Source organism: Apus apus, chromosome 1 (assembly GCF_020740795.1).
Source record: "Apus apus isolate bApuApu2 chromosome 1, bApuApu2.pri.cur, whole genome shotgun sequence".
NCBI classification, from domain to species: Eukaryota; Metazoa; Chordata; class Aves; order Apodiformes; family Apodidae; genus Apus; species Apus apus.
This window is the reverse complement of record NC_067282.1, coordinates 97,155,025-97,181,057: the sequence shown is the minus strand read 5'-3', so window position 1 is coordinate 97,181,057 and position 26,033 is coordinate 97,155,025. Positions and strand designations below refer to the sequence as shown.

The window sequence follows — 26,033 nt, the reverse complement described above, 5'->3', positions numbered from 1 at the left end:
AGGCACTTTCAGCTCAGCAACCTGCTGCACAACAAATGCAGAGAATCTGACAGTGCTGGAACTTGCACATAGCTTAGTGGGAAAGAGCAGGGCATCTTGGCAAATTTCTGGTCCCAATGTGAACTGATAATCAGTGGAAGTAACTTCAGGTTGTCTGGTAAGGCCCTTGATGATTCTGTTATTGTTTTATTCCCTGACTTTCTATTATGACAATAGACTTTTTCTACAAGGAATTTTGACCTAGCCAACTTTATAAATCAGAAAAAAATAGGATTAGCAAAATCATATGCAGTTGATTATTTAAATTAAAAGCATGGACATCTCTCCTCACTTGAAACATGGTTTTCTTCTTCCCATAGTACTCTTAACAGCACACCTTGATTGAGATCTCTAGCTAACATAGATCAACATGGCTATAGTAATTACAGTATCTACCAGCCAGAGATTCATCCCTTATCCTATTTCATTTTCTCAGCCCTTTTAAGAATGACAGACCCATTCTTACCTCACTGTAACACACACTTTCTCACCAAGAGGGAGTTACTTATGTCTCAATCCATCATTAACTTAGGCCCAATGTTTGAAAGGTTTGTGTGTTATTGCCACACTTTCATGATGATTTTGGGGGGTTGTGTTCATTACCCATGCTCTAAGCATGGTGAAGAGGGAACCTTTAATGCAGCACATACAACAGGTCTGTGCAAGAGGAACCCACACCCAGCACCTGATGCAGTTGGCTATGGAACTACATAGGTCAGATGCCACAGTCATGGCCCTCTTGGCCTCAGCAGCAGGGGAGGGTGCCTCTAACACTTCCTCACGTGGTGGTGCCCCATATGCACCTTCAGTGACAAGGACAGCTGTGAGTTTGCTCTCAGTAGTGTCCATGTGTGCAGGTAAAGGACCTGCAAACCACCATTCCCTCTAAGGGAGCTCCCAGCTGCAGCAGCTCAGTGCCTTCTCTCTCATCAGTTTTCCTCCCTCTCAGCTGTCTATCTTGGACTCCCCATCCCTGGCAGTTTGCAAATTCTCATGCAGCAAGATAGTGCTAAGAGCTTCTTTGTGCCTGTGGTTACAGAGATGTAGGAAATGCACAACTCCAGCAGAGTCATTACAGGCCTTTCATTTGCCAAAGGCACTCCAGCTGTGCAAAGAACTACCCACGTGCACAAGAGAGATTTCCTTTAAAAAGAACACAATGGCTGGGAGACCTAAAACTTGACAACATCTGTCTTGCAATATAGAGGGTTAGAAGTTTATTTGTGTTTTGAAAAGGATTTTTTTAAAGCTGAGGATTCTGTTTGAAACCCCAATAGATTAGGATGCGGTTGGTTTTGCTACAAATAAGGCGGTGTATTCTTTTAGTTGTATTTCCTTTAGGAAGCCCCAGAATTGGAGTTTCAGGAAGAAAGAAAGCATTACTTAATTTCTCTATTCTCCTGACTCTCAGAATAGTTTTCTTGTATTGTCTTACATTCTTCTGGGGTTTTTTATTTCTTGGATGTGAGCCTGTTACTAAGAGACTGAATTGCTGTTACATATGATTACAGGGATTGTACAGGTTTGATCAGAACTTGAGTCCACCAGAAATTTGAAATTTTAAATCAATAGCCTTAAACTCAGGAAATTTCCAAGGCTTGGGTGAATGTACCTAAAATTCATTGAATGTTTCAGCCCCTCCTCTTTCTCCCACAGTCTTCTAGAAAACGCTAACAAATGCACTTAACTAGATTCCAGAAAACGCTGGCGGTCACCATGAATGGAAAAACTGAGAATCTCTTTCACCAGCTGCATCATCGCTGCGCATGGTCTTGATCAGAAGAGGAATATCATGTAGGCATCTTATTTAAGAGTATTATCTGCTATCTAGAGGGAGCTGTACAAGCAGTGTGAACCTCATGAGGTTAAACAAGGTCAAGTGCAGGGCCCTGTGTCTGGGAAGGGGCAACCGCTGGTATCAATACAGGCTGGGGGGTGAAGGGATTGACAGCAGCTGTGGAGAAGCTCAACATGAGCTGGCAATGTGCACTTGCAGCCCAGAAAGCCAACCTTATTCTGGGCTGCATCAAAAGAAGTGTAACGAGCAGGTCAAGGGAGGTGATTCTCCCCCTCTACTTCTCTCTCATCAGAACCCCACTGGGAGATCTGCAACCAGTTCTGGAGCCCCCAACAAAAGGACATGGACCTGTTAGATCAAATCTGGAGGAGGGCCTCAAAGATGATCAGAGGGCTGGAATACCCCTCCTATGAAGACAGGCTGAGAGGAGGCCTTGAGAAGACAAGGCTCTGGGGAAGACCTTACAGCAGCCTTTTAGCACTTTAAGGAAAAGATGGGGACAAACTTTTTAATGCAGCATGTTGTGGTAGCACAACAGGTAACAATTTTAAACTAAAAGAAGGTAAATTTAAGTTGGACATAGGGAAGAATCTTTTTACAATGAGGGTGGTGAAACACTGCAACAAGTTGCCCAGAGAGGTGGTAGATGCCCCATCCCTGGAAACATTCAAGGTTAGGCTACAGAGGGCTCTGAGAAGCCTGATCTAGTCAAGGATGTCCCTGCTTATTGCAGGGAGGTTGGACTAGATTACTTTTAAAGGTCCCTTCCAACCCAAACTATTCTATGAATCTATGATTTATACTTTGAGCATGAGGCTGGAAGTCAAGAGTCAGGACTACACTGGTTATAAGGTTAGTGCTCTACTAGTTAAGATTATGTCTTTTTAAGTCCTTCCTTAAAGTACAAAATACACTCCTAACTGCCTTGGAAGTCAGGAGCACATGTTTTGCACATAGAAATGTGACAATGGAATGAAAAAACTTCCAGGTCAGCCTTTCATGTGGACCTGTGGAGGGTCTTTATTTAGTTTTGCAAACATACTGTGTTAACTGTGGATGGCTGGTGAGGTTTGACTAAGCAACATGTTGCCAAGCAACATCCAAAGGAAAGAAATAGAAGTCATAGAATAGCTTGGGTTGGAAGGGACATCCAAAGATTATCTAGTCCAACCCCTCTGCCATGGACAGGGACATCTCTCATTAGATCAGATTGCTCAAAGCCACCCTAACCTTGAACACTTCCAATTATGGAGCATCCCCAACGTCTCTAGGCAATTTGTTCCAGTGTCTCATCTTATTTATATCCAATCTAAATCTACCCTCTTTCAGTTTAAAACCATTGTGCCTGGTCCTGTCACTACAGACCTTGGTAAAAAGTCTTCAGCTTTCCTATAAGCCCCTTTATATATTGAAAGGCCACAATAAGGTCGAAATGTGAGAGATCCAGTTTTAGCTTTGGGCAACTGAAGTCATAGTCAGAACTGGAATTTAACACAAAAGTTAGAAACAGAAGCTCTGTTCTTTATTTACTTGTTCTTCTCCAAGTAGGAAATGTGTGTTTAAGGAGCTGGGGGAGGGGAGAGTTTAACATTCTCCATGAACCCCATGGAGTGCAGACAGAAGCACAGACTTATCACCGTATGTTAATGCATTTACTGAGTACAACTTTTTAATAATTTTCTGTTGCGGAGAGTGAAAATCTCATTTGGCTGTGATTTGCATTGTGCCAGCATTAGACATTACTCTGCATTAGATCAAAATCAATGCTATCACCAAAGTATTTGTTCCTTTCATTACTCTAAATAGCATTTTTTCCTAATATATTGACTCATTGCAGTACAAGCAATAAAAATCAGTAAATACTTCTGGTTTATTTCAGGGCATAAACAACCCTAAATTCATCCCCTCTTCACAGAAGGGTAGAACCAAACAGGACAAATTTGGATAGGCTTTATTTAGCACATCTGCTATATTTTCCCTAAGAGCAAAGAAAAGGGGCTATTCTGGGGAGAGGAAAAGTGAACAGGACTAGTAGAGATGGAGAAGGCAGTGGGATCCTGTCCATTTGGGTACTTGCCAAGAGAGAACAGTTCAACCCATCTGAATGTTGTCATCAGGAGTGAGGTGGCAGATACCAGCAGGTCCTGTGCTTAACAGATAGGAAGAGTAGATGTGACAAAAAGGAAGTGGTAGAACCCCATCTAGAACAGAAAAGAGACCAATCTGTACTTTGCATGTTGTCACCTAACAGCATAAACTTTCTGCTTTACATCATGCTTTATGTGCTGCACCCACCATCTTTGTCTGCGAATCCTCCATGGCAACCAGGCAATCAGGTCTAGTCATCATGGGTTTATGAAAGGCAGGTCCTGCTTGACTAACCTGATCTCCTTCAATGACAAGGTGACCAACTTAATGAATAAGGGAAAGGTTGGGGATGTTGTTTACCTGGACTTCAGTAGAGCCTTTGATGCCATTTCCCATAGCATTCTCATGAAGAAACTGGCTTCTCATGGCTTGGACAGGTCAGAAGTGGTGTTCCCCAGGGCTTGGTATCGGGGCAAGTCTTGGTCAATATCTTTATTGATGATCTGGACAAGGGACTCCACTGCACCCTCAGTAAGTGTGCAGGTTTTTGCACCAAGCTGTGAGGGAGTGTTGATCTGCCTGAGGGTAGGAAGGTTCTACAGAGGGACCTGGATAGGCTCAATCATTGGGCCAAGGCCAATTGTGTGAGGTTCAACAAGGCCACATGTCAGGTCCTCCACTTGGGTCACAATAATCCCAGGCAATGCTACAGGCTTGGGGAAGAGTGGCTGAAAAGGTGCCTGTGGAAAACGACCTGGGGGTGCTGATTGACAGCCAGCTGAGTAAGAGTCAGCAGTGTGTCTAGGTGGTCAAGAAGGTCAACAGCATCCTGGCTTGTATCAGAAATAGTGTGGCCAGCAGGACTAGGGAAGTGACTGTCTCCTTGTGCTCAGCACTGGTGAGGCCACACGTCGAGTACTGTGTTCAGTTTTGGGCCCCTCACTACAAGAAGGACATTGAGGTGCTGGACTGACTCCAGAGGAGGGCAATGAAGATGGTGAAGGGTGTGAAGGACAAGTCGTACAAGGAAGGTCTGAGGGAACTGAGGTTGTTTAGCCTGGAGAACCGGAGGCTGAGGGGAGACCTTATCGCTCTCTACAGCTACGTGAAACGAGGCTGTAGCCAGGTGAGTGGTGGTCTCTTTTCCCAAGTAGCAAGTGATAGGATGAGAGAAAATGGCCTCAAGTTGTGCCAGGGGAGGTTTAGATTGGATATTAGGAAATGTTTCTTCACTGAAAGGATTATCAAGTACTGGAACAGGCTGCCTAGGGAAATGGTTGAGTCACCATCCCTGGAGGTATGTAAAAGCTTTGTAGATGTGGTTCTCAGGGACATGGTTGAGTGGTGGACTTGGCAGTGCTGAGTTAAGTGTTGGACTTGATGATCTGAAAGGTCTTTTCCAACCAAAAGAATTCTGTGGTTCTGTGATAGCAAATCAGATTGACAAACACATCAGTTGACAATAAACTTTTGGGTTTTTACAAAGTTCTCTGTTTTTGCTAATGCAATGATCTCGTGTCCACTTAGAATACTGCAACCAGTCATGTACTCGTGGGGAAAGTAGATCGTCAGACCAGAGTCTGCCCTGTGGATTTAAAAGGAGCAGATGTGACCTCATTGGGCCAAGAATACTGAATGTCTGACTCTCAGATCAAAGGCTGCTCAGTGCTTAATAGTCACATTAATGCCTTCTCATATCAGAGGTAACCCAGAAAACCTCAACTCCATAATGTATTAGCCTGCTTGTCCCAGAAAATTTCTGCCTTCGGTCCCTTGCTCCCCAGTGGTTTGTTTAGTCTTGATGTAGGGCACAACAACTGGCAGTTCCTGGATGGAAAACAATGTTATAAGCACTGCTCTGTCTCATACAGATCTTGGCTGTTTCTCAGAACTATAGTGCAAGGGAAAAGATGAAACAGCTCGATGCTAGTATCAGCATCTTTAAATATGAGACAGAAAAGGCATAGGAACAATAAAGCTTTGGAAACATTTTGCAGTTCTTTCAATCAAGGATTTGTTTTGCTTCTCCTCACCTCCTAGATTTCTTCTTAGGTTCCCAGAGTCCAAATGAGCTCACCAGAGATGTGCAAAACTGCAGCACTTTCTACCTAGTTGGCACAAAATCTTTATCCCACCCTATATTACCTATGGTGGCTTCAAGCTCCAAGTAAATGGTCATGGGGAGAGTCACTGGAAATTCCTACAGCTCATCTGGTCACTGTATCTTATGCTGTATCCACACATAGCTTAATAGGGACCAGGTGCCCTAGTAAGTCAAACTCATTGGAATGGTTCTAACATACATTTTCTTGAAAAATGTTTTTCTTTGAAAGCCAAAATGCTTGGCAAAATGTGTTCCAGTTTCTGGAAAACTGGCACTGGGAAAGCGTTTCTAAGGCTTTGAACTGGGCTATAAGGTCAGAGGGACTGCAGAAAGGAAGCGAGATTGAAAAATCTGATCTTGCCAAGACAAAAAGTGATGTTTTCCACAGATCCATTTTGTAAAAAGCATTAAGGATCTTGTTTTCCTTTAATGCAAAAGAAAAATGTCACAACCTCAGAAACTGTCACAAAACCTGTTGAAGCTGCCATGAAACACAAATTGTTCCCTGGTCAGCTTTACCCACAAGTCTTTAAACATCCATAGGTTGAACTTTAGGTTTGCAAAGGTGCACAAAAATCAGCAAGTGTCTTGCACGTGGTTTTTTCTTGCAATACATCTAATACACCTAGAACTACACTACTTGCCTTGGGAAATCTGAAATGAAAGCACCCTCTGGGAAAGCCAGGTGGGTTTTGGAGTCTTTCTGACCTACATGGAAGAGTGCTTAAACCGTAACAAATTAAAGCAAGGCATGTAAGTCCCACTGCAGGTGTAGTAAATTCCATGCGCAGTAGTGGATTGCAGGACTGTGTCCCTGCAGGAAAGCAACACGTTTTGTGATTTATATGTTGGCATGCAGCAGATGAACAGCTACAAGATCTACTAATGTTATGGTCATGATCACAAAATAATTTTCATGTTGGGATGACAGACTCAGAACTGAAGCAAGAGCTTCAACCATTTTCAGTGTAAAAAGCACTTTTTTGAAGTCTCACTTTCTTGAAGGTTGTTTGGGGTGATTTGCTTTGCTTCTTAAACCTTGTTGATTGTATCTAATTTACAGGCTTCCACAGACAGTAGGTATAAACTGATTTGCTTAGGCAGATACTTGCAAGGAACAATCAAAATGAAGAAATGCGCATTTGACATTAAGTCTCTGTTGACTCAGGTACTTTTGATTTCTACAGAACCCTTTGCTTCTGGCTTTGTTAAGCCTGTTAATTTACAGCTTTGAAAGCAACTGGTATATTTTAAATGTGTATGTTGGTAGCAGTCCTAAGTGAATTACACCTGAGTGCCAAGTTCCAGTGTATGAGAAAACATACTATGAAGAAGGTTTCCCGGATTTTGTAGGCAACTCAGTAGCAAACCCAAAGATGTGACTAAAAGCACTTAATCTCACTTCTGCAGATTAGCAATTTCAAAGTCCTGTTACTAGGTTTTTATAATGAGCTGACACTAAAATTTAAGGGTGCATTTTGGTGGTGACTGGATACCTATTAAGCACTTCTTATTTCAGGTGCAAGCCAACTATGCTTAGAAACAAAACTTCACAAAGCATCTCTACTAATTTTTGCAATCATTCACCTAATGTGTATTACAGAATTGATTAAAATTAATGTCTAGATGGGGATATCAAGCAGGGATATATTCAGGTTTCCATTACTCAACCCAGACTGAAAACGTGAGCAGGCAGTGAAAGCAGAAAAAATACTCCTGAAAAGTTATTTTCACCGTACTGCCTACAGGTCTTTGAACACTGTGTGTTTTTCACTTTGTGGAACCACATTATGTAAGAATCTTAATGCAAAAGTGGAGTTTCTTCTCTGTCATGATTGCAGAGGCAACTTAAAAGTTCAAAAATCAAACTGCAAAGAGGAGAAAAACATGAATGTAATCGCCTTTGCCTTTTAAACTTAATCAAAGTGGAAAATTATGTTGGTGTTTGCCCAGTATTAAGAGCAGACTCAGACTCACTATTTGTTAAAAAAAATTAACATAAAAATAAGTTTTAAAAAGCTTTTTATAAATCTGTAATAACAGAGTTAATCAACTTAATTTCCTTTGTCATTCTAATTTATATTTCTTTATATTTCCATATTTTTACACTTTAGGGAAAGAAAAACATTTTTAATATGCTTTGATAAAATTCTGCAACCTAAAGCTAGTATTGGTTGAATTAAGCCTTGAACTCACTTTTTAACTTTCACCTACAATGTTCAGCCCATAGTTTGAGGAGGTAGATGACAAGGTTCTCAAGCAGTGAAGAGGTGAATGCAGGTCTACAGAACATAGTCAGGTGCTATTATTCATAAAGCTAATGCACAGCATCCTTCATTTGGTCCTGTGGAACTTGAAACAGCTAGACAAAAATCTTTAGCGCAGTTTATTCAACACATCACATCTTTCCAAGATTAAGAAACACAAAAATGCAGCAAAGTATGATGGAGTATTGAATAATCCACTTGGAAGTGAGTTGTGCAAGCTTTTCTTAATCACTGCTTGCCACCAGTTAATGGTCGGTTTGTTGTTCATTTTAAGAGCCTGTAAACATTAGCTTCTGGTATCATTTTAGTAAGATTGTATTTATTTTTTTAAACAGCGTCCTGAGGCTAAAATATGTTAAAGGCAAAGAAAATAATTCTTTAAATAAAAAGATTCAGCAGAGACTTGTCAGAAAGGGCTTCACTAAGTGTCAAGTGACTTGAATATCCCTGCCAGGAAAGCTGTATTGAGTGAGCAGTACCAGTTCACCACAGCTGTGAGAAAGTATTCTCAAAACCCTTCCCAGAGGATGAAACCTTGTGCTTCATACCAAAATGGCAAACACGACGAGAGAAAGGTTAACCCTGTGGTAATATGAGCAACTTGCAATAACCCAGCCTCTCTCAGCAGAATGCCAACACTCAGAACTTTTTAACAAAAATCCCTCTTTGCCATTTTCCTTCTTGACTGTGCTATTTCACACAGGCACATTCATGCCAGTGGACTACTTTTCAGACAGGCCCGTTGAGGAGGTGAGCTCCCATGCACCCTCAGCGGATGCCCAGGCACAGAGCACAGCTGGAAAGGTGAGGCTGTAATGCAAGATTTCAATGAGCAGTGGGTGGCCTCTCTGGGTTAGGACTTCTGGCACAGCATTCCACTAGTACACAAACAGGTTGGGCAAGAGCTGGGCTGCTGTCTTCATGGAGCAGAGCACTGCTGCTGCACTGCATGAATGCACAAGCTTGGGGCAGCCCCAGTGACAAACTCAAACCAAGCCAACCATGGAACAAGAGTGTCATAGAATTTACATGACTAGCCCCAGCTGGAGAACCAAGCCCAGATTCAAATGCAACACATTGAATATTTGCAGCAAACTCTCTAGGACCGGTCCATCAAGGGAAAGCAGAAAAGGAAGTAAGTCCCAGAAATATTTATCAAATGCTTTCCAGCATGCGTGCCCAGAAATCACGAGATTTCTTGTGAGTAGAAAATGAGGGGAAAATTATCAAATAATTCACCAGAAATTATCTTCTGCTCTCTGTCTGATACAGTTTTGGAGGAACTTTAGCTCCGTGCAGAATAAAAACTGCCTCATATGACATATCATCTCTAACTCAGCTGGTTTTTCATTTTCTGTGTGAGGCTTTCCTTACCAGCTGTAAGAAGTTCCACAAGTGGGCAAAGACCCCAAGCAAAAATCCAACAAAAGAAGTTTACCTCCAAAATTAGAAAAGAATTGTTGGAATAATACATCGCACTTAGGGTGTTTTTTTTTTCCACTGTCCAACCGCTAGAGGAGACAGGAGACACCCAGTCAGAGCAGTACGTGAATTAACAAGCAAAAGACAGCACGCCGAGTGTATCACCACATCTAATCAAAACATTTATGTGAGAGCTCTTGGAAGGACAGAATGGAAATCACAGACACCACGCAGAAATGCTCTAACCTAAAAAAAAAAAAAGGGGGTCTGCCTTGCTGTTCTGTAGACAGAATTCTCCTGGGAGCAGTGTTATTGACACTACAGCTCAAATTTCTAGATGGAGGAACCTGTCTATTTTCCTCAGACAATAAAATCTGTAGTTGGGCTTCCTCCTTCTCCCAAGTTTTTACCTCTAATTCAAGTAAAGAAAAGGAAATTAATACTAAGTGATAGGATGAGCTTATGTCTGAAAAACAACACATATGTTTGTTCCTAAGAATAATCAATATTGTTGTAAAAATTGCAGTGCACGTTCTGTTTCAGTGAATGCGTTTATAGATGTACACAACTAACTATGTCTGGTAGTGCTGCAAGTTGTAACAGAAGATGAGCACTGAACATGCTTGAAGGAAAATAATAATAATAATAATAATAATAATAATAATAATAATAATAATAATAATAATAATAATAATAATGTAATATAAAACTGCAGTACAAATAGTCACTGTTAATAAAACTGTAGCAATGTCAAAACATTTAGCTCCTTAATGTCACAAAAGGAAAAGTTAATTTTCATTAAAGTTCACCTGAGAAAAAGCTAAAAAAAAAAAAAAGTAAAATGCTATCTGAGAAGGAGGAAACATAAAAGATGTAATGGAAAAATCAGTAACCCTTAAGTCAATGTCCAGTTTTAAGGCAAAAAATTTTCAGACCATAAGACTTCCTCCCTTGCCTCCAAAAATATTGCTCTCGACAAGTGCTGCTCTTGACAAATGCCACTCTTGCCAGAAAATGTCCCAATAGCTGCTACATGGTCAAGTGCAATTTTTAATATGCCCTCTGTCCACAGATGAAGCAACTGAATACAAGCCACTTGTTTTCCTTGTTAGCAGCTTTGAGTTTTCCTTCTTTCTGTACTCTAGGCTTCATGATTGCAAAATACAACCCAAGTTCTCAATGGCATCACACATTTTACTACAGAATGCAATCTCTACAAAACCAGAGGTCTGGGTGTTTTCTACTTTCCATTTCTCCAGTGATATTTTCAGGTTTTTGATTCCTGACAGTTTTGCTTTCAGACCTCTTCTTCTTCCTTGGTGTGCACCCCAGTCTGAAATGCACCATTGCACACCCACTTGAGTACAGCATCCTGTTTAAAAGTCTAAAGGGTTTCCTTACTGTTGGAGATTTTGGGGGAGAGGGCAGTCTAAAAAATATTATTTAGGGTGCAAAAAGGAAGATAAATATTGTATGAGGGAAAGGATAATTAATTTTAAGTGAAAAAGGATTACTGAGAAAGGTACTCCTTGGAGGAAGTGACTGGATTTATAATGTGTAACTAGACCAGCACTCAACATAAAGCTGCCAACTAGCTCATCTGAAATGCTATAGCAGGTTGACATCCCACAATAGAAAGCAGAGGTAATATTGATAGTCTTAACATCTATCTTGGCATGAATAATTACTTTAATGCTAAGTGATGAATGCTGAAATACATTGTTTAGGCAGAGCCTGGGTAGTAAACTATTTGAAAAGGCAGATCAACAACTCCACTGTGGCTTCCCTCATTTCTTATTGGCTGTTACTGTTTTCCTCCAAGATTAACACTGTTTACAACCCAGAGATTTAATACCCTTTCAAACCTCTGCTTTTCACCCACAAGTAGGAAGATCAATAGCTGCTGGATTATTTAGTGTATTTGTTGAGGAGAGTTTAGCATTTGATAACTTCAGGGTACTTGCACTGATGTATTACAATAGACAGACTGACACCTTGACAACTCCTTTGAAAACATGTGAGAACAGTGCACAATTCAAAAAAGATCGTGAGGACATAAGACACTAAGATGGTATTGATTTCCACCTTTTATGTAACAAAAAACTGTCCTACAAAGCTCTAAAAAATAGAGAGCTATAAAAATGCAAAGAAAAATTACAAGGAAAAAGAAAAACAAGACATCCAAATGGGATTTAGCATTCAGAGCCATCCCAGTGCAACTTGGAGATCAATTGTATTTCCCTTTTTTTTTTTTTTAGCCAGAAAAGTTGATGAGAATGAAAAGTCTAATGAAGAGAAATCTAAAACATCCCGACACACAACCTAAGTCTTCTTTGCTGACTTGTTCCATTGCAACTAACCTATTATTATCTCCCATAGGTATTAAACTCTACCTATGATTTCCCTCTCTTCAAATCCCTTCTTATAAGAACAGATCCCCATTTCCATTCCAAAGAGGTACCATACATCCACCGCTTTGTATACACCAGAAACTGTGAAGTGTAAGCAAATGCTAGTAATATCCCTAGTCAACAGAGCGATCAGCACAATTCTCTCACACTGATGTTTGCAAAGGTCAAGAGAAAAACTAAGTGCTTTCAAAACTTCTAATATTCCTTTCTATAGAAGTTTCTTCAGAATTTGCAACTAGCAGGAAGCCTGGCAGTCCTCATCAAAGTAGATTTATTAAAGCTAAATATCAGCACGTACATTAAAATTAGTTAATCACTTGTTATGTTTATATATTATTTTTTTTTTAAATGCTCAGGATTCTAGAAATCCCAAAGAGAAAGATGCATGCCAGTGCATCTGCAAAACTTTTCACACACGAGTAACCACTACTCAAATTGGTTCCTGCTGGAGCACCACTACAATAAGAAACTGAGAACCTGGAGAATCACGACATGGTGATGGTCTAAGCAGAGTCAATAATGGCATATTCTTACTTGTCTCCATATTAGAACTGAGATGTTACAGATATTTATTCTTCTTGGAATATTAGAATACTCACATCAGGAGAAGACTATCCTTCCTCAATTGCATTTCCCTTTGCTTTTGCACCATGAAAATAATTAGAAGTTTCTTCACAGTCTTTGAAAAGAGACAATGAGCAGAAAATAGAGACATGGGTGCTCCTGAGTCTGTATGATAGCACTGAAGGGACTGTAGGGAGGATGTGTGTAACAAGTGCCTGAGTACAGCCTTTCATATACAGGCATGCAAGTGTTTGAAGCCAAGCCCCAGCCCAGTGTAAGAGTTTCTTACCTGACATTTAGCTTCCTGGGGGTTGGACTAGATGATCTTTCGAGGTCCCTTCCAACCCCTAGGATTCTATGATTCTATTAGGCTATCAAAGACAGGGAAGGCTAAACCCACCTCTGAACTCTGTGATTCAGACACACGCTTCAGAGCCCACCAGCTTCAGAAGTGTAGAAGTACATTAAACCCCCCACAACACCCTTCTCTCTAAATTGGACAGGTACAGATTTGATGGATCCAAGGCAGACACACACATTCTTCTTCTCATATTAAAGTCAAAGGGCAGAGAGGTTCAGGTGTTGACTGTTCTAGAGGATCCCAGGTCTCCTTCCTTCTCTATTGCATTCATTTGTAAGTAAGTCAACTAAATGTCACTATTTAAGAACAGATTTGCATACAATTTCCTTTGTTTGTTTCACTTACACAATGTGAGTTGGTTTGGATCTATAAAACACTTCTAGGCAAAGGCCTAGAAAAATGAAGACTCATCACCCTGCAAGAAGGCTGGGCTGCACCATCAGAGGGAAAAGCTGCATGAGCTGCCTTTCCCCTGTCTTCTTGTCTGTACATATGACTCTGAGCAGACTTCATAGAGTTAACCAGATAAACCCAAGATCCCTTCACCAAGACAGTTGTTTTTTCCTACTAACCATTCTGCCCTTGTGCATTATGGACAGGTCTCGCTTTTCAGCATCCAGGTACTAATGGAAAATAATCTCTCCCTCAGCCCCCTCCTGTGCAAATTCCCTGCTTGCATTATTCCTGTGGGCAAGCAGCCAGTGAAGCAGCTTCCCACACCTCTTCCTTGGCAACCCCCTCTGCCTTGTGCATGCACTGCTTGAAGTTAGCAGGCACAGAGAGCCCAGGAGTCCTCACCAGCATCCAGATACCTCCACAGCAGGGATCCTGGCAGAGCCTCGGTTGTAGGAAATAATCTGTCCTGGAGTTTACTGCATTACACTGACAGCTTTTATATTCTTTCTCCTCTGCAGTTGCATCTTGTAAAAGGGAAGGAAAAAAATTATCTCCCAAAACAGGAGTGTTACAATTCAGAGCTGGCTACCCATTTTTGACAATTGCTGGGTCCTTGTTGTCAGTGCCAAACCCCAAAGCATCACAGCAATTTATCTTCTCTATATCCCCCCATGAAAGCACTAAGCCCTCTTCAGCAACATCCACTTGGAGAAAAGTATGTAAGTGCCAGTAACACAAAGTGTCCAGGGCAGGTTCTTCCCATGCTTTGGGATCTGTCGAGAATTTGAGCACTTAACCAAGCAAAAAAGGATTCGAGGCCAATGCTGGGTCCAGTTTTAAGTGCTTTGCCAGGTCAGAGAACCCATGCTGCATAATTGCCAGTCTCCTACTTTGTCCACTGGTCCTGGCTTCACATAGGAAAACAGTGTAGGCGTTCCCTCCTAGGGATACCGGCTTGTTCTCCAGCTCAAAGTCACTTGACCAGAGGCCAATAGTTTCATTTTAATATAAGTAGGAAGAGAACAGAACAGAAGGACTGAAAACAGTGACAGCTTTATGAGGAGGTGGAGGAGAACAAATGCTGGGAGTCTTTTTACTCAAAAGGTCAAAAAGGTCCTTTAACAATCACTACATCTGTTGCCTACCTTACCACAGCCCCTGAAATTTCACCCTGCAATTCCTGACTAAGCTATGACTTCTCTTAGAGGAGATTCCAGGCCACCCTTATTTGCATTAATGTTCCTAGGATAACACCATGGCAGATTAAATGTATTCAGCCTGCCAAAGAAAGGGAGCATTTTGTGAACAGCACTGAGCACTGCTTTTCCCCCGCCAATGTGGAGATAACATAATATATCTCTGCCTCCTACAAGCATACTTACTAGTGCATCCAGCTGCATTTTTTTAGCTCCTATTTTTAATTTTGTCTATACCAAATAACATCAGCATGCTTAAACTGTACTGAGAGGATCAGCAGGATGGGTGAGGAAGCATGGTTCCTTATTGACTTGACAAAGGTGGCTTTACCAGAGAGAAGGCATACTCATGGTAAATATGAGGACAAATAGTCAAGGTAATTGCAGAAGAAGGAGGGTGAAAGCAAGCAAGCCAGGCAATTTGTTCAAATTGATCACAGATGAAAAACAAGAGGTTGTCCATTTAGCCACAGCATCCTTACAATAGGAACTTGTTCTTAATTTACATGTGAATAGAATTTTGTCTGATTGCCTGTGATCAGGTCAGCCACAAAATGCTGAAATCAGTTGTAACTAATAAACATTTACCACAGTCAGCTGTTTTTAGTATCTTGCCAGATGTTGCTAGCAGAGCTTACTCTCTGTAAGAAGACAATGATAATAAATAAATTAGCACAGCGAAGATGTAGTGCCTGCCATGCTGTGCACGAGATGTAGTTCTGTACCAGTTCAGGGTACCAGCTCCTTGTACAGATCAGAGCTCAAATTGAAGATTAATTGAGAAACGAAGTTGCACTTTCTTTGGAACCTGTACAAGTAACACCTAGTGTGGGTCATTATATGTTTCCTTGCTCTTTCTGAAGACCCATAAGTGACATTCTCTGTATTTTAGAGGTGACAACTGAATCCCTGGAAGGCTTGCATGATCTTGCAGCAGCAAGTCTCTTTGGTCCCTCTCCCCTGCTTACCAAACCTCAAAGAAACTTGACTAAGACACTCAGGTAAAGCTCTCTTTCAGGTTTCTATACATACACAAAAATAAGGAATGTGAGGAGACCAGTATCTCCTGTTACAAAACAGTCCACAGAAAGCACTTACATCATTATCTTTTTTTATTAAAACATTAGCAGAGGTGTCAAGAGAATGAATGTCCCATTGCATTACTGTAACACACTTATCCAGGCCACCTTCCCAGTGTTAGGTATGTGAGCAGGTAAATCCTACTTGCTACCTGTGACACCCTCCACCAAGAGAAAGGCAGGCTGTGACTAGAGAAAGCAGTGCTTTTTCCACTTCATTTCAGTGTTGCTGATCATTTCAGGTTCCTCGGGGAACGCTGATTTACAAACTCATTGCTCTCTTGGGCTTCAGAGGAAAACAGTACTTTTAGGGCTATCTCCAGCAGCCAATACATCAGGCAGAAGGAAAAGCAAGCTCTGCTACTGCTCCCTATTGCCAGCCTGAGGAAGTGTCAGATAAAAATGTCTCTGATGCAGCTTCACATACCGGCCTTCCAGAATGAAATACCAGTCGCACAAGCTGAAGAGGAGTAACAACCCCAAAATAAAGGGCTTAGTCACCATTTCAGAGCTCGGTGTTTGATGGAAAAAAATGGTGTTTGTATACAGATAAGAAAGAGATTCCTGTGTGTCTCCTCCGCTTTTCCTGAATGCATGTTCATTGTTTTGTATTCCATGTATCTCAGGTTCTCATTATTCACACACGACTCCCACATATTCTGTGTAGATTGGAAATAAATATGCATTTGTTAACACAAATAAGGTCCATATTGGGATATATGGGACGTGTGAAAGACAGAGACAAGCTCAAAATCTTAAGCCAGTCCTTAAAACAACTGTAATAATAGCAATAAAACTTCCCAAAGTGACAAGGTCAGAGTAAAATTGCAGATTTTCCACTGTTATACACACAGGTTTTGTCTGAGTAACTCTCAGCCACACTGACCCTTCTACAATTTATATTGCAAAGGAACTCTTTTCTAAAGCATCTCTTTTAGCATCATCTAGATGTGCCTGAAAGTTACACTGAGACATAGGCTATGAGGCATTTTAATGGCAAGCAGCTTATTTAATGAAAAAATGATGCTTCGATTATTCTAGCTTAAAATCTGTATATTTTGGCCAAACTTAGCAAATATTTTTCAACTAAATATTTTTTCTAAGGACAAAAGTATTACCATTATCTACAGAAACAGTATTGTATTTGTAGGTTAGGTTAATAAAAAAATGCAGATGTCATTCCCAAGAGAGCCAGTAAGATTTAAGACCCTTTTTATTCTCCTTCATTTTTCCTTACTCCTAACAAACACCCTTGGTAAGCACCACTCATAATGGACAGGCCAAGTTCAAATCCTGTCTTTGCCTTACAGGCAAATCCAAGACTCCTCATCCCACATAATGGCCAAGTTTGTGTAGCATAAAAAGAGGAACGTTTTATGAATGGCACCTGCCTTTGCTCCTCCCTGCCTTATGAATCTGTAATTTTTCTGAACACTACATCATAAACCTACACTATTGTTATTTATAGGCAGGCAGAATAATTTTTTTATCCTATTTTGATTGCCAAATATTCTGAAAAAAAATCCCATCCAAATCAATATGAGGATATTTTTCATTCTTTTGTTCAACCATAATCTGAGACACAGTTGTTTACAAAAACATTGAAGGCAAATGGGGATGCCTGGTCAAAGTCAGAAAAGAACTGATCAGATTGCTTCTGCATACTAGCCATGAAAAGAACTGCTTTGAAATTTTTATTTTTGCCAAGAAGTTCTTTGTGTCCATCTTGTTCATTGCTGGCTAATTACCACCTCTGCAGACAATCTACATGGTTAGATCTCCTTGGAAACTAGCAAATCTAGGAAAAAAAAAAAAGTCTAAGATTCTATATTTCAACTCAGAAATAATTTTATAGCAGTAAAGTAAGACTCCATCTCCTAGGATGTAAACTAATCAGAGTATGTTCATGAACAACAAAGTTATCCTGTCAGAATAGAGATAAAATATCTTTCTTACCATCTGTCCACTTCTTTTGAACCCTCTCATTAACCTCAGAGGACATGTCAATGACTTCAAGAAGAGAAATGTATATTATACATCTGGGAGAATATAAGAAAAGTGCTCTACCATGCCATGATAGAGGGAGCATGTAAGCCTGGTGGTCCAATTCCCACATATTTCCATGCAGTCCTACTTTCTACTTCAGACTTCTCGGACGGAGCATCCCTGCTTTATCCTTTCACTGGATATTCAAAGGCCTCTTGTCTATGGGCTTGCCAAACCACTTTTGAACTTCCTATTATTGTCCAACTCCACAGCCTTCCATGGGCAGCAAGCTCTGAAGCCACTACCTGCTGTTAAAGGAATACTTCCTTGTAACTGTTTTAAAACCAATCTTCTACTAGGTGAGGGAAATCCACAGTACCATGGGATTCTCCATCTCCGTGCCATGCCTCTCCATCTTCACCCTCTTTAGACTGAAGAGTCCAGGCTTTTCTTACCATCTCTATGATTGGCAAGTGCTGGGACTCCTTTACTCCTTTGACTGCCCATCTCCATTGCCTGCTACCTGAGTACATGAACCATGCACATACACAGTACAATAAAATGCTACCCAGTTTTACAAAGTGGTTCCTGGCCCTAAGAAGAAAAGGACCTGTGACTATAAACTTGCTTGCTTGCTCTCTGGAAGCCAAGCAGCCCTTGGGCCTCAGGTCTCAGATGGGAAATAAGGAATATTAAGATTCATCTTGACCATCCATAAGATGCTAGGGGATCTGTGTAGGTACTCTATCCTCATAGATGGTACATCCAAGTCCCAAGGCACTCAGCACCAGCTGAGACCTCAGATGAGAGTCAAGGAGTTGAGTAAGACTTCAGGCAAGACACTGAAAGGAATTGTCATCTGTTTTTCTCTGTCCCATCATAATTCAGCCCCACCATTTGTACTTGACAAAGAAAAGGAAGACACAGCTCAAGCATAAAGGGGCTGGTTGCCTCCAGAATTGAAAGGAGTGAGACAAATATGTGCGCTGTAACACCATCTCATCCTATTCACTAACCCAAGCAAGTCGAAATACTACAAACTCTTTCTTTCCCATCACCCTCTCAAATACAAATCCAGTCCCTTTTCTCTTGCTGTAGTGCCTCCTTCCTCCTTTCTCACCAGCTGCCTGCCTGCACTTTCTGTTTCTACCTGTTTAAAAATACCTATGCCAACATCTGAATATTTCACTCTGCCTTCCTATCATCCCCCCACATCTCTACCATCCCAGGATTCTAATTTCTTTCCCACACACCCATGTCCTCTGATGCTCACACATCAACACTTACACCAGGTTAACACAGTCAGCTTTCTAGGGAAGACCCTATAAATCTTTTGTCATTTTGTTACAAATTAATCCATGTGCATTTCTACCACTTTATGTGCTGTGGTCTGGAAGCTCTCTCTTGCAACTGCTGTCCACTTGAGAAAGCCTGAGCATTTACAGAGCCACTACTTTCATCCTTGAGACCAGCCAGGCTGGCTCCCATGGTGCTTGAGCTGCCGGGGAACGCAGGCACCAGGGTGGGCAGCTGAAACTCCTGGCAAAAGCATTACCCTTCTGCTGTAGTCCTCAGCCTCAAAAACGGGCTTAGAGTTACTTTTAAACAGAAAAAAAGCCCAAAGACCTACCTAATACACAAGCTAATTTGTTTGCAAATGTTCCACTCTTATTTCATGCATGGAAGGCTATTCTAAAACAGCCAAGGTTTATTTTTACCATCTCAGTTTTCAATTTAATTTTGCTTTTGGATGCACAGGAAGTGTGTTCTTGCTACCAGTCTATTCATTTATCAAAAGATCTCCTCTGTGAGCTCAATACTTCTGCTTACTGCACAAGAGCTGTTTTCTCTTTAAAAGGTCAGCTCCTCTATCAACTATTTCTTTAAGTGACAACAACTACATGCACCTGACTATAAAAGACATAGAATTCACATTTTATTCCAGCATATTTATTGTTTCACCTAGTAGCTCTAATAAGAAAAAAAAACTGTATTTCTAATGTCTATGAACAAATCCCTGAAAGACAGCTCATGCACTTCAGAGGTAGATCTTCTCCCTATATGAATCAGCAGATAGGTGAAAAGCAGAGCTACTCTTTTCTCTCAAGACATCTGAAGGCTATGAAAGCTTTTAATTATTTGTGCTCGTGCTGAGCTTTGCTGTCTCCAATAAAGACAGAGGGGCTTTGCTTGGTAACTAATCTAAAATGACAATTATTTAAGAAACGTAAAAACAGTTCAGCCTATTCCAGTAAGATCCATACATACTGTAGAAAGACATTAAATCCACACTAGTATTTTATTTTTGTATTAAACTCTGCATTCAGCCACCCAGAATCAAATGCCATCAAGACTCCTTAACAAATTGACAGAAACTGGATGTTGTAATCTAGCCAGCTGGGAGAACATGACAGCCCAGCACCATCAAGTCTTTTCAGAAAGGTTCCAGTTACCTCTCAAAGTACCTTACTTTTAGAGAGAAAACTGATGATCTAGTGACTTTTGCATGGGACAGTTTTGGTGAATGATGGGTCATTTTCAGACAGACTAGGTAAAACTACAGGAAAAGTTAAGAACAAATAATAAAGACTTTTACATAATTTTTAACAAAATAATAATAAAAAAAAGTATAAAACCCCTACCTGACTCAAAATAGGCATTACAAAGCCTTTCATAGAATCCCGCCATTTTGAGGTTATTTTATCCTTTTGAACAACTTCATTTCCTAAAGCTAGGAAAAAATTTACTGTGGAAAAAAAAAAAAAAAATTAAATTCTGAAACTGTTGCCAAAAGCTCCTAGACTTCAGTATTTCACAGATGAAATACCACATTTTTGAAAATATGAAATTAAATGTCTTATCCTACATAAAATATTAGGTAAAATCCTGTTGGTCAAATTGAATTAAATTTACAAAATATTTCAGTACTCACATTCTTTTTTGCTACCTATTTCCTTATAAAAAGAATAATAGCAATTATAGCCATTTCATAGCATTGATTTTTTTTCTTGAACAAGTTTATAGACCTATTTTCTCTATTATGTAGCTTAGGTGAAATAACATAGAAAATGGTAGTTAAGACACCATTGAATTGTTTATTTCAAGACAAAAGTTACTGTTTGTTGACATGGAAACATTTTTTGTGGTTTTGACTTATATTTTCAGTCACGTTGGGTCTGACATTGTACTTGCCTGAACACACAATTTAAAAAATTACATGTAGATGGTTATAAAATCCCTCATATCTGATGCTCACTGCAGAAAGTCTATATGGGCTTTCACTCATTTGGAACAAAAATGAAAAAAAATCTGGATTGAAACCAAACATACGTTCATTCATTCTTATATTCAGCTACACAATTTCTTGGGGAAAAAAAAAAAAAAGCAACCAACCAAAATAAAACAAAAAAGAAAAAAAAACTAAAAAACAAAACCTAAAAAAAAAACCAGTCAAAATATTAGTCAATTTTATTTTCTTGCACTCCACTTGCTTTGTAGACAAAGCCACAAACTCTGACCTAAACAAATCTGTTGTTGAATGCGGAAGTCCTTCTATCGCATATGAGCATCAAGCAGATCCAACCTGAAGCAGCACTCTTACTGCCTGAAAATAAAAGCATACAACCCTTCAGGTTCCACACAAAGCAGGAGCAATTTTTTTAGAAGATACTTCACAGGCACATTGAGTGCCTGTGGAAGCTATTGAGTGGAATAGCTATTTGAAAAAATATTGAACTGGAGCTTTGGTGGCAGCAGCACTCATAAAAAAGAAACATTTCTTGTAGCTCGTTCTTCTATAGACTCCTTGGCATCTAATCGTGTGATTAAGTCAGTCTGTTTTCATGACATTGATAGGAATTTCATTTTTCTGAGACCTCCACACACTGTTAAATGCTGCTATGCCTACCTTTCAGAAACTAACTGAAGATCTGAAAGAAACATAAAAGCCCAAATATCAACTGAAGTTTCAAAAGTGATTGGGAGAGGCCAGACAGAGGGATGGATAAGGCTCGTTTCCCTAGGAAATATGGCTAAAATACTACTCTGCACTTACTCGTTCCAGATTATCAAAACAGCATAACCTGAAACAAAACCTTGACCCAGATAAAATTATGAAGTTGTTTTTTTAAAAATTCTTTTTCTAAATGTCTTTTTAAATGTCACTTGCAGCCTTATTTCTCAGGTTTTTTTTCTCTACAGTCTATAAACTGCACAAAGTAGATATGGGAAGTCAGTAGCAAGAAACTAGGTCTTTGTATTTCACTGTGACTTCTTTTGGCAGGGAAAAAGGATGAAACTAGTGATGGCCTAATTACTTAGCTTAAAGAAACAGCCAAAATCCTGGTATCAACTACAGTAAGATATAGAAGAGGAGAGGGATGGAAAGAACATGGCAGATGTTCCAACACACTGTGTAATTGTAAAAGGGGTAACTGCCTGGTCAATGAGAAAATTATATTTGTGAGGCAATGTTTGGATGGAAGAGTCTGGTTTTATACATTAGATAAAATGATCAACATCACTCAGCTCAACTGACAGAAAGCTGTATAAGTCCACCAATCACCATGTCGAGAGACAGCAGCAATCACATAAATGTTGTTTCCCCAGCATCTATGAGAAGAATTATATTAATTTTGATTCTCAGGTATGCAAAAAAGTTACATTAAAATCCTGCCTGGTTTTTGTAAGGGAGGAGCACCATGCTCTTCTGAAAGACATTGCCTAGAAGTAAAAGTCACTGAAATCCTCTTTTGACTTTAAAGAAGTTATGAAGAAAGATATCAATTATTTTACAGGTGCAGAATTATATGAGTCCAAATTATCTAAACAAAATTCCCAGCTGATCAGCTAATTTTAGTTTCTAGAGTTTTTAGTTGGGAAAATTCTAATGGGAAAAAGTAATGAAAAGGAACTAATTCTCCCCATCATTTATCACATAACTTGAGAACACTCTTTTTCCATAAAATCAGTAAGGAAAAAAAGCAGAGATTGAACCAGCAACTTCCCCAGAAAGCTGAGCTGGAAATCAACAGTTCAGATGCAAAAAAAGAAGCTGCAGAGAAGATGAAGTCATAGTCTTCTCAAAGGAGCAATGGGCACAAGCTCCAGTGAGGGAAATTCCAATAGGACACAAAGAAAAAAGTCCCGAATGTGAGAAGTGCAGCACTGGGACAAGACCCAGGAATGCTGTGGAAACTCCCATCTTTGGTTCTAAGCAATGCAATCTAACTTTGTACTTGGTCCTGTGTTGAGAAAGGGGTTGGTTGAGACACCTTTAGAGGTCCTTTCTGACTCAAAATATTCTATTATTTTAGGCAGGTTTATTATTATTATTATTATTATTGTTATTATTATTATTATTATTATTATTATTATTATTATTATTATTATTATTATTATTATTATTATTATTATTATTATTATTATTATTATTTCTAGCAGAGTGTGTAAACACAAACCATTTAAAACTTACAGCACTCAGATCAGTGTATTTCCTTCATGCAGTCTCCTTTTCTTGGTACACTCCAGAGGGATGAAAAGTTGAGTTCTTAGTAAATCTCTGAAGAAACAGTGCATCTGACAAGTAAAAATTTTTGCGTTAGTACACTGGATAGTAACTGACAGAAACAGCTGGAGTTGAGTAACTGCAAAAAGAAATCTCTCACGGTGGAACATCAGACAATGACGTTACAACAACTCAGTGAGACATACATCTGATGCAGAGGCATCAGAGAGAAAGCATGTGGACAGTATTTGCAGCTATTAAGGCCTGTCAGCACTATGAATCACTAATGATCCCTATTATCTCTGCTACAGCAGTTAGCAGTTTGCCACATGGAAATACTAGTCATGAGCCAAGGTCTGATGTCGAGAGGTAGCATGACTCAGGGTGGGACACCTGGGCTGTCTCTGCTCACTGACCTTGCTCCACTGCTTGCAGCAGCAGTGACAATAGTGTACATTTTCAAGTGCAAAAAAATGCACCCTTTCTATCTTTCTCACTTTCTCAGAAGAAACACTGCTTCTGAGGAGGCTGTTTTCTGCATTGGTTGTGGATAGGACAAGAACACTACAGCAAAGGAAATCAAGATCTGATTTTTTCAAAAGAGAGAATACCTCTCTGCCTTCTTTGTACATTGCTACAAGCAATTGCATGCAAGAGTCTCTGATTTTAATGCCAGCCTTGCACTCTCATCGTGGCCAGGAATCTCCACTCTGCCTTTCTGGTAGTCCTTCAGTCTACCTAGTCTTCCATTGGTAGGCCATGGTTTTCAGAGTAACCACTGCTCCCTTCATCATGTTGAGCTTAGTTTCCATTGTTCAACATTCTCTGAAATTGCATGGGAGATATATTCGTATCCCTTTTGTAGCTCTAGGAGTGTGCCCTTCTCAGAGTTTCCTATTTAGCACTGTCTTAAGGTGAAAACATCTTTGCTTTTCCCTTTATGATGAGACCAAGGAAACAAAAGTGAAGAGGTTGAGCATGAAGAGGTAGTGAGCACTAGACAAGCATAATAGACCATCTGCCATAAAGAATAAGAAGGAGTTTTTAATTTAACATATAGCTTGTGACAGACATTACTTGTACCATCCAGAGGAACATGATGACTTAAGGTCATGACACAAGCCAGAGCACATGTGCAATATCAGCAATAGTGCATACACATGCTGAGTCTGAGCAAAAGCACAGCATCCAGACTGCACTGACCTGGGCCCCCAAAAAACACTCTAGACATTGGTCCCAGTCACCATATACATAAGGGGGTCAACAGCCAGCATAAATGCTAACATAAAAAACAAGTTAATTTATGTAGATTTATGAGCTTTCAGGAGATCCCTTACATGTTCTGAACCACTAGCTCAGGCTTTTCTGAAAGCCAAAAGACTGGTTAAAATCATGTCTAACTACACTAAGCAGAATGGAGCAGAGATATGTAACAGCAAGCTCCCCTTATTCCAGAAATCTCTTTTCAGTGCCAGGTTTTTGCACTAGAGATGGCTCTAAATTAGCACTGACTCCAAGCACTCAGACTTCAGGTAGTAAACAAGTTTCATAATCCAATTTGGGATCCCCAGCCTAATGGAAGGCAGAAGATGCTGATAATCAGCTGTCTCCACACATTTTTGCAAGTTTAGAATGTGTAGCCTTTTTACACTGCCCCATATACATTAAAAGCCGAGGCTGCTTGTGCTTCCCTGTGCTTCAAATGAGGCTACATTTAGCAAAGCAGATGTAAAAACAGCATTCTGGAGCCTTTAATGGTAAATTCTGTAACTAAATTGGTTAGAATCCCGGATAAAATCTACGAGGGCAAATGACTACCAAAAATGGAGTCATGTTTTTTTCAGCTCATGTATCAGCTACATTTTTCATCCTCCAAAATAAAAGGGCCAAGAATCAGAAATTAATAGAGATGTTTGTACTGCATACAGGAAAAGCATTACTCATGTTTATTTTTTGTTGCTGTACAGGCTTAACAGAAATTAAAGTAGTATAACATTATTTTAATCCAGTTGGATTAGAAGGCAATGATGAGGAAGGTAATGTGAAAACCAAGGTATCATCCTTACAGCCTCTTTTTTAATCATAAATATACTTCAATTTGCATTTCTTTTCTGGGGAAAACTGCTGCATAAATAAATTTAAATCACATGCACGCTCTCTCTGAAATTCTATTTATGGTTCTATGGGTGCAAATAAGGAATTTTATTCTTGAAGAAATTTGTCAACTGAGTGTTTATTGAACATTTCAGTATTTCAAAACAAAGACTAGACAATGTTCCCAGCCAAGTCAATAGACAATCTTGCATTGATTATAACAGTGAAGGACCAGATCCTAATTCCTTCTTTTTCAGAAGAAAATTTGCATTTTGTGATAATGACTACTTACAACTGTTAGCGGATCATAAAACCTCTATATTTTTTTTCTGTAAACAAGACTCTTTCTCCTCCTGTGTAGTGGTAATGCACAGTGTCTTGCAGTATGGGTTATCTGGTCTCACTGAGAGAGATACAGACTGGTTTCGTCAAACAGGAAAATCCCCATCCAGCCTGAGAATATCTGCCCCTGTGGCCTCAGTGCTCATCAGAGCTGAGATTTCACAAAGCTCTGAAACAGTGACTAAAACGAGGCAGATGTCAGGCAAAGCATTTCAAAGGCTCCCCATCTGCTTTCTCTCTCACACTTATCCTTGCATCACAGGCAAGAAAAGAAACAGAAAGGCCCAGACATAGAGCAGAGTCTTGAACATCGCAGAAAATGTCCTGGGCTGTGCAGTGTTATGCCTTCTTCTCCTGATGCCAAAGTCTAACAGCCTCAC

The 26,033-nt window shown here is 39.9% G+C and overlaps 1 protein-coding gene across 4 annotated transcripts in view; it reads left to right on the top strand.

Annotated features, from left to right (window-relative positions):
* Positions 1–26,033, top strand: part of KCNJ6 (potassium inwardly rectifying channel subfamily J member 6) — a 172,925-nt gene that overhangs the window by 97,598 nt on the left and 49,294 nt on the right. Inside the window, exon 1 of one of the 4 annotated variants that reach the window (XM_051644168.1) lies at positions 1,802–1,833. The exons of the other annotated variants lie outside the window; for them this stretch is intronic. Within the exon in view, the coding sequence (XP_051500128.1) occupies positions 1,806–1,833 (28 nt within the window). The 5' untranslated portion in view covers positions 1,802–1,805. Of the gene's footprint in view, positions 1–1,801; positions 1,834–26,033 lie in introns of those variants that run through there. 4 annotated transcript variants of the gene reach the window in all.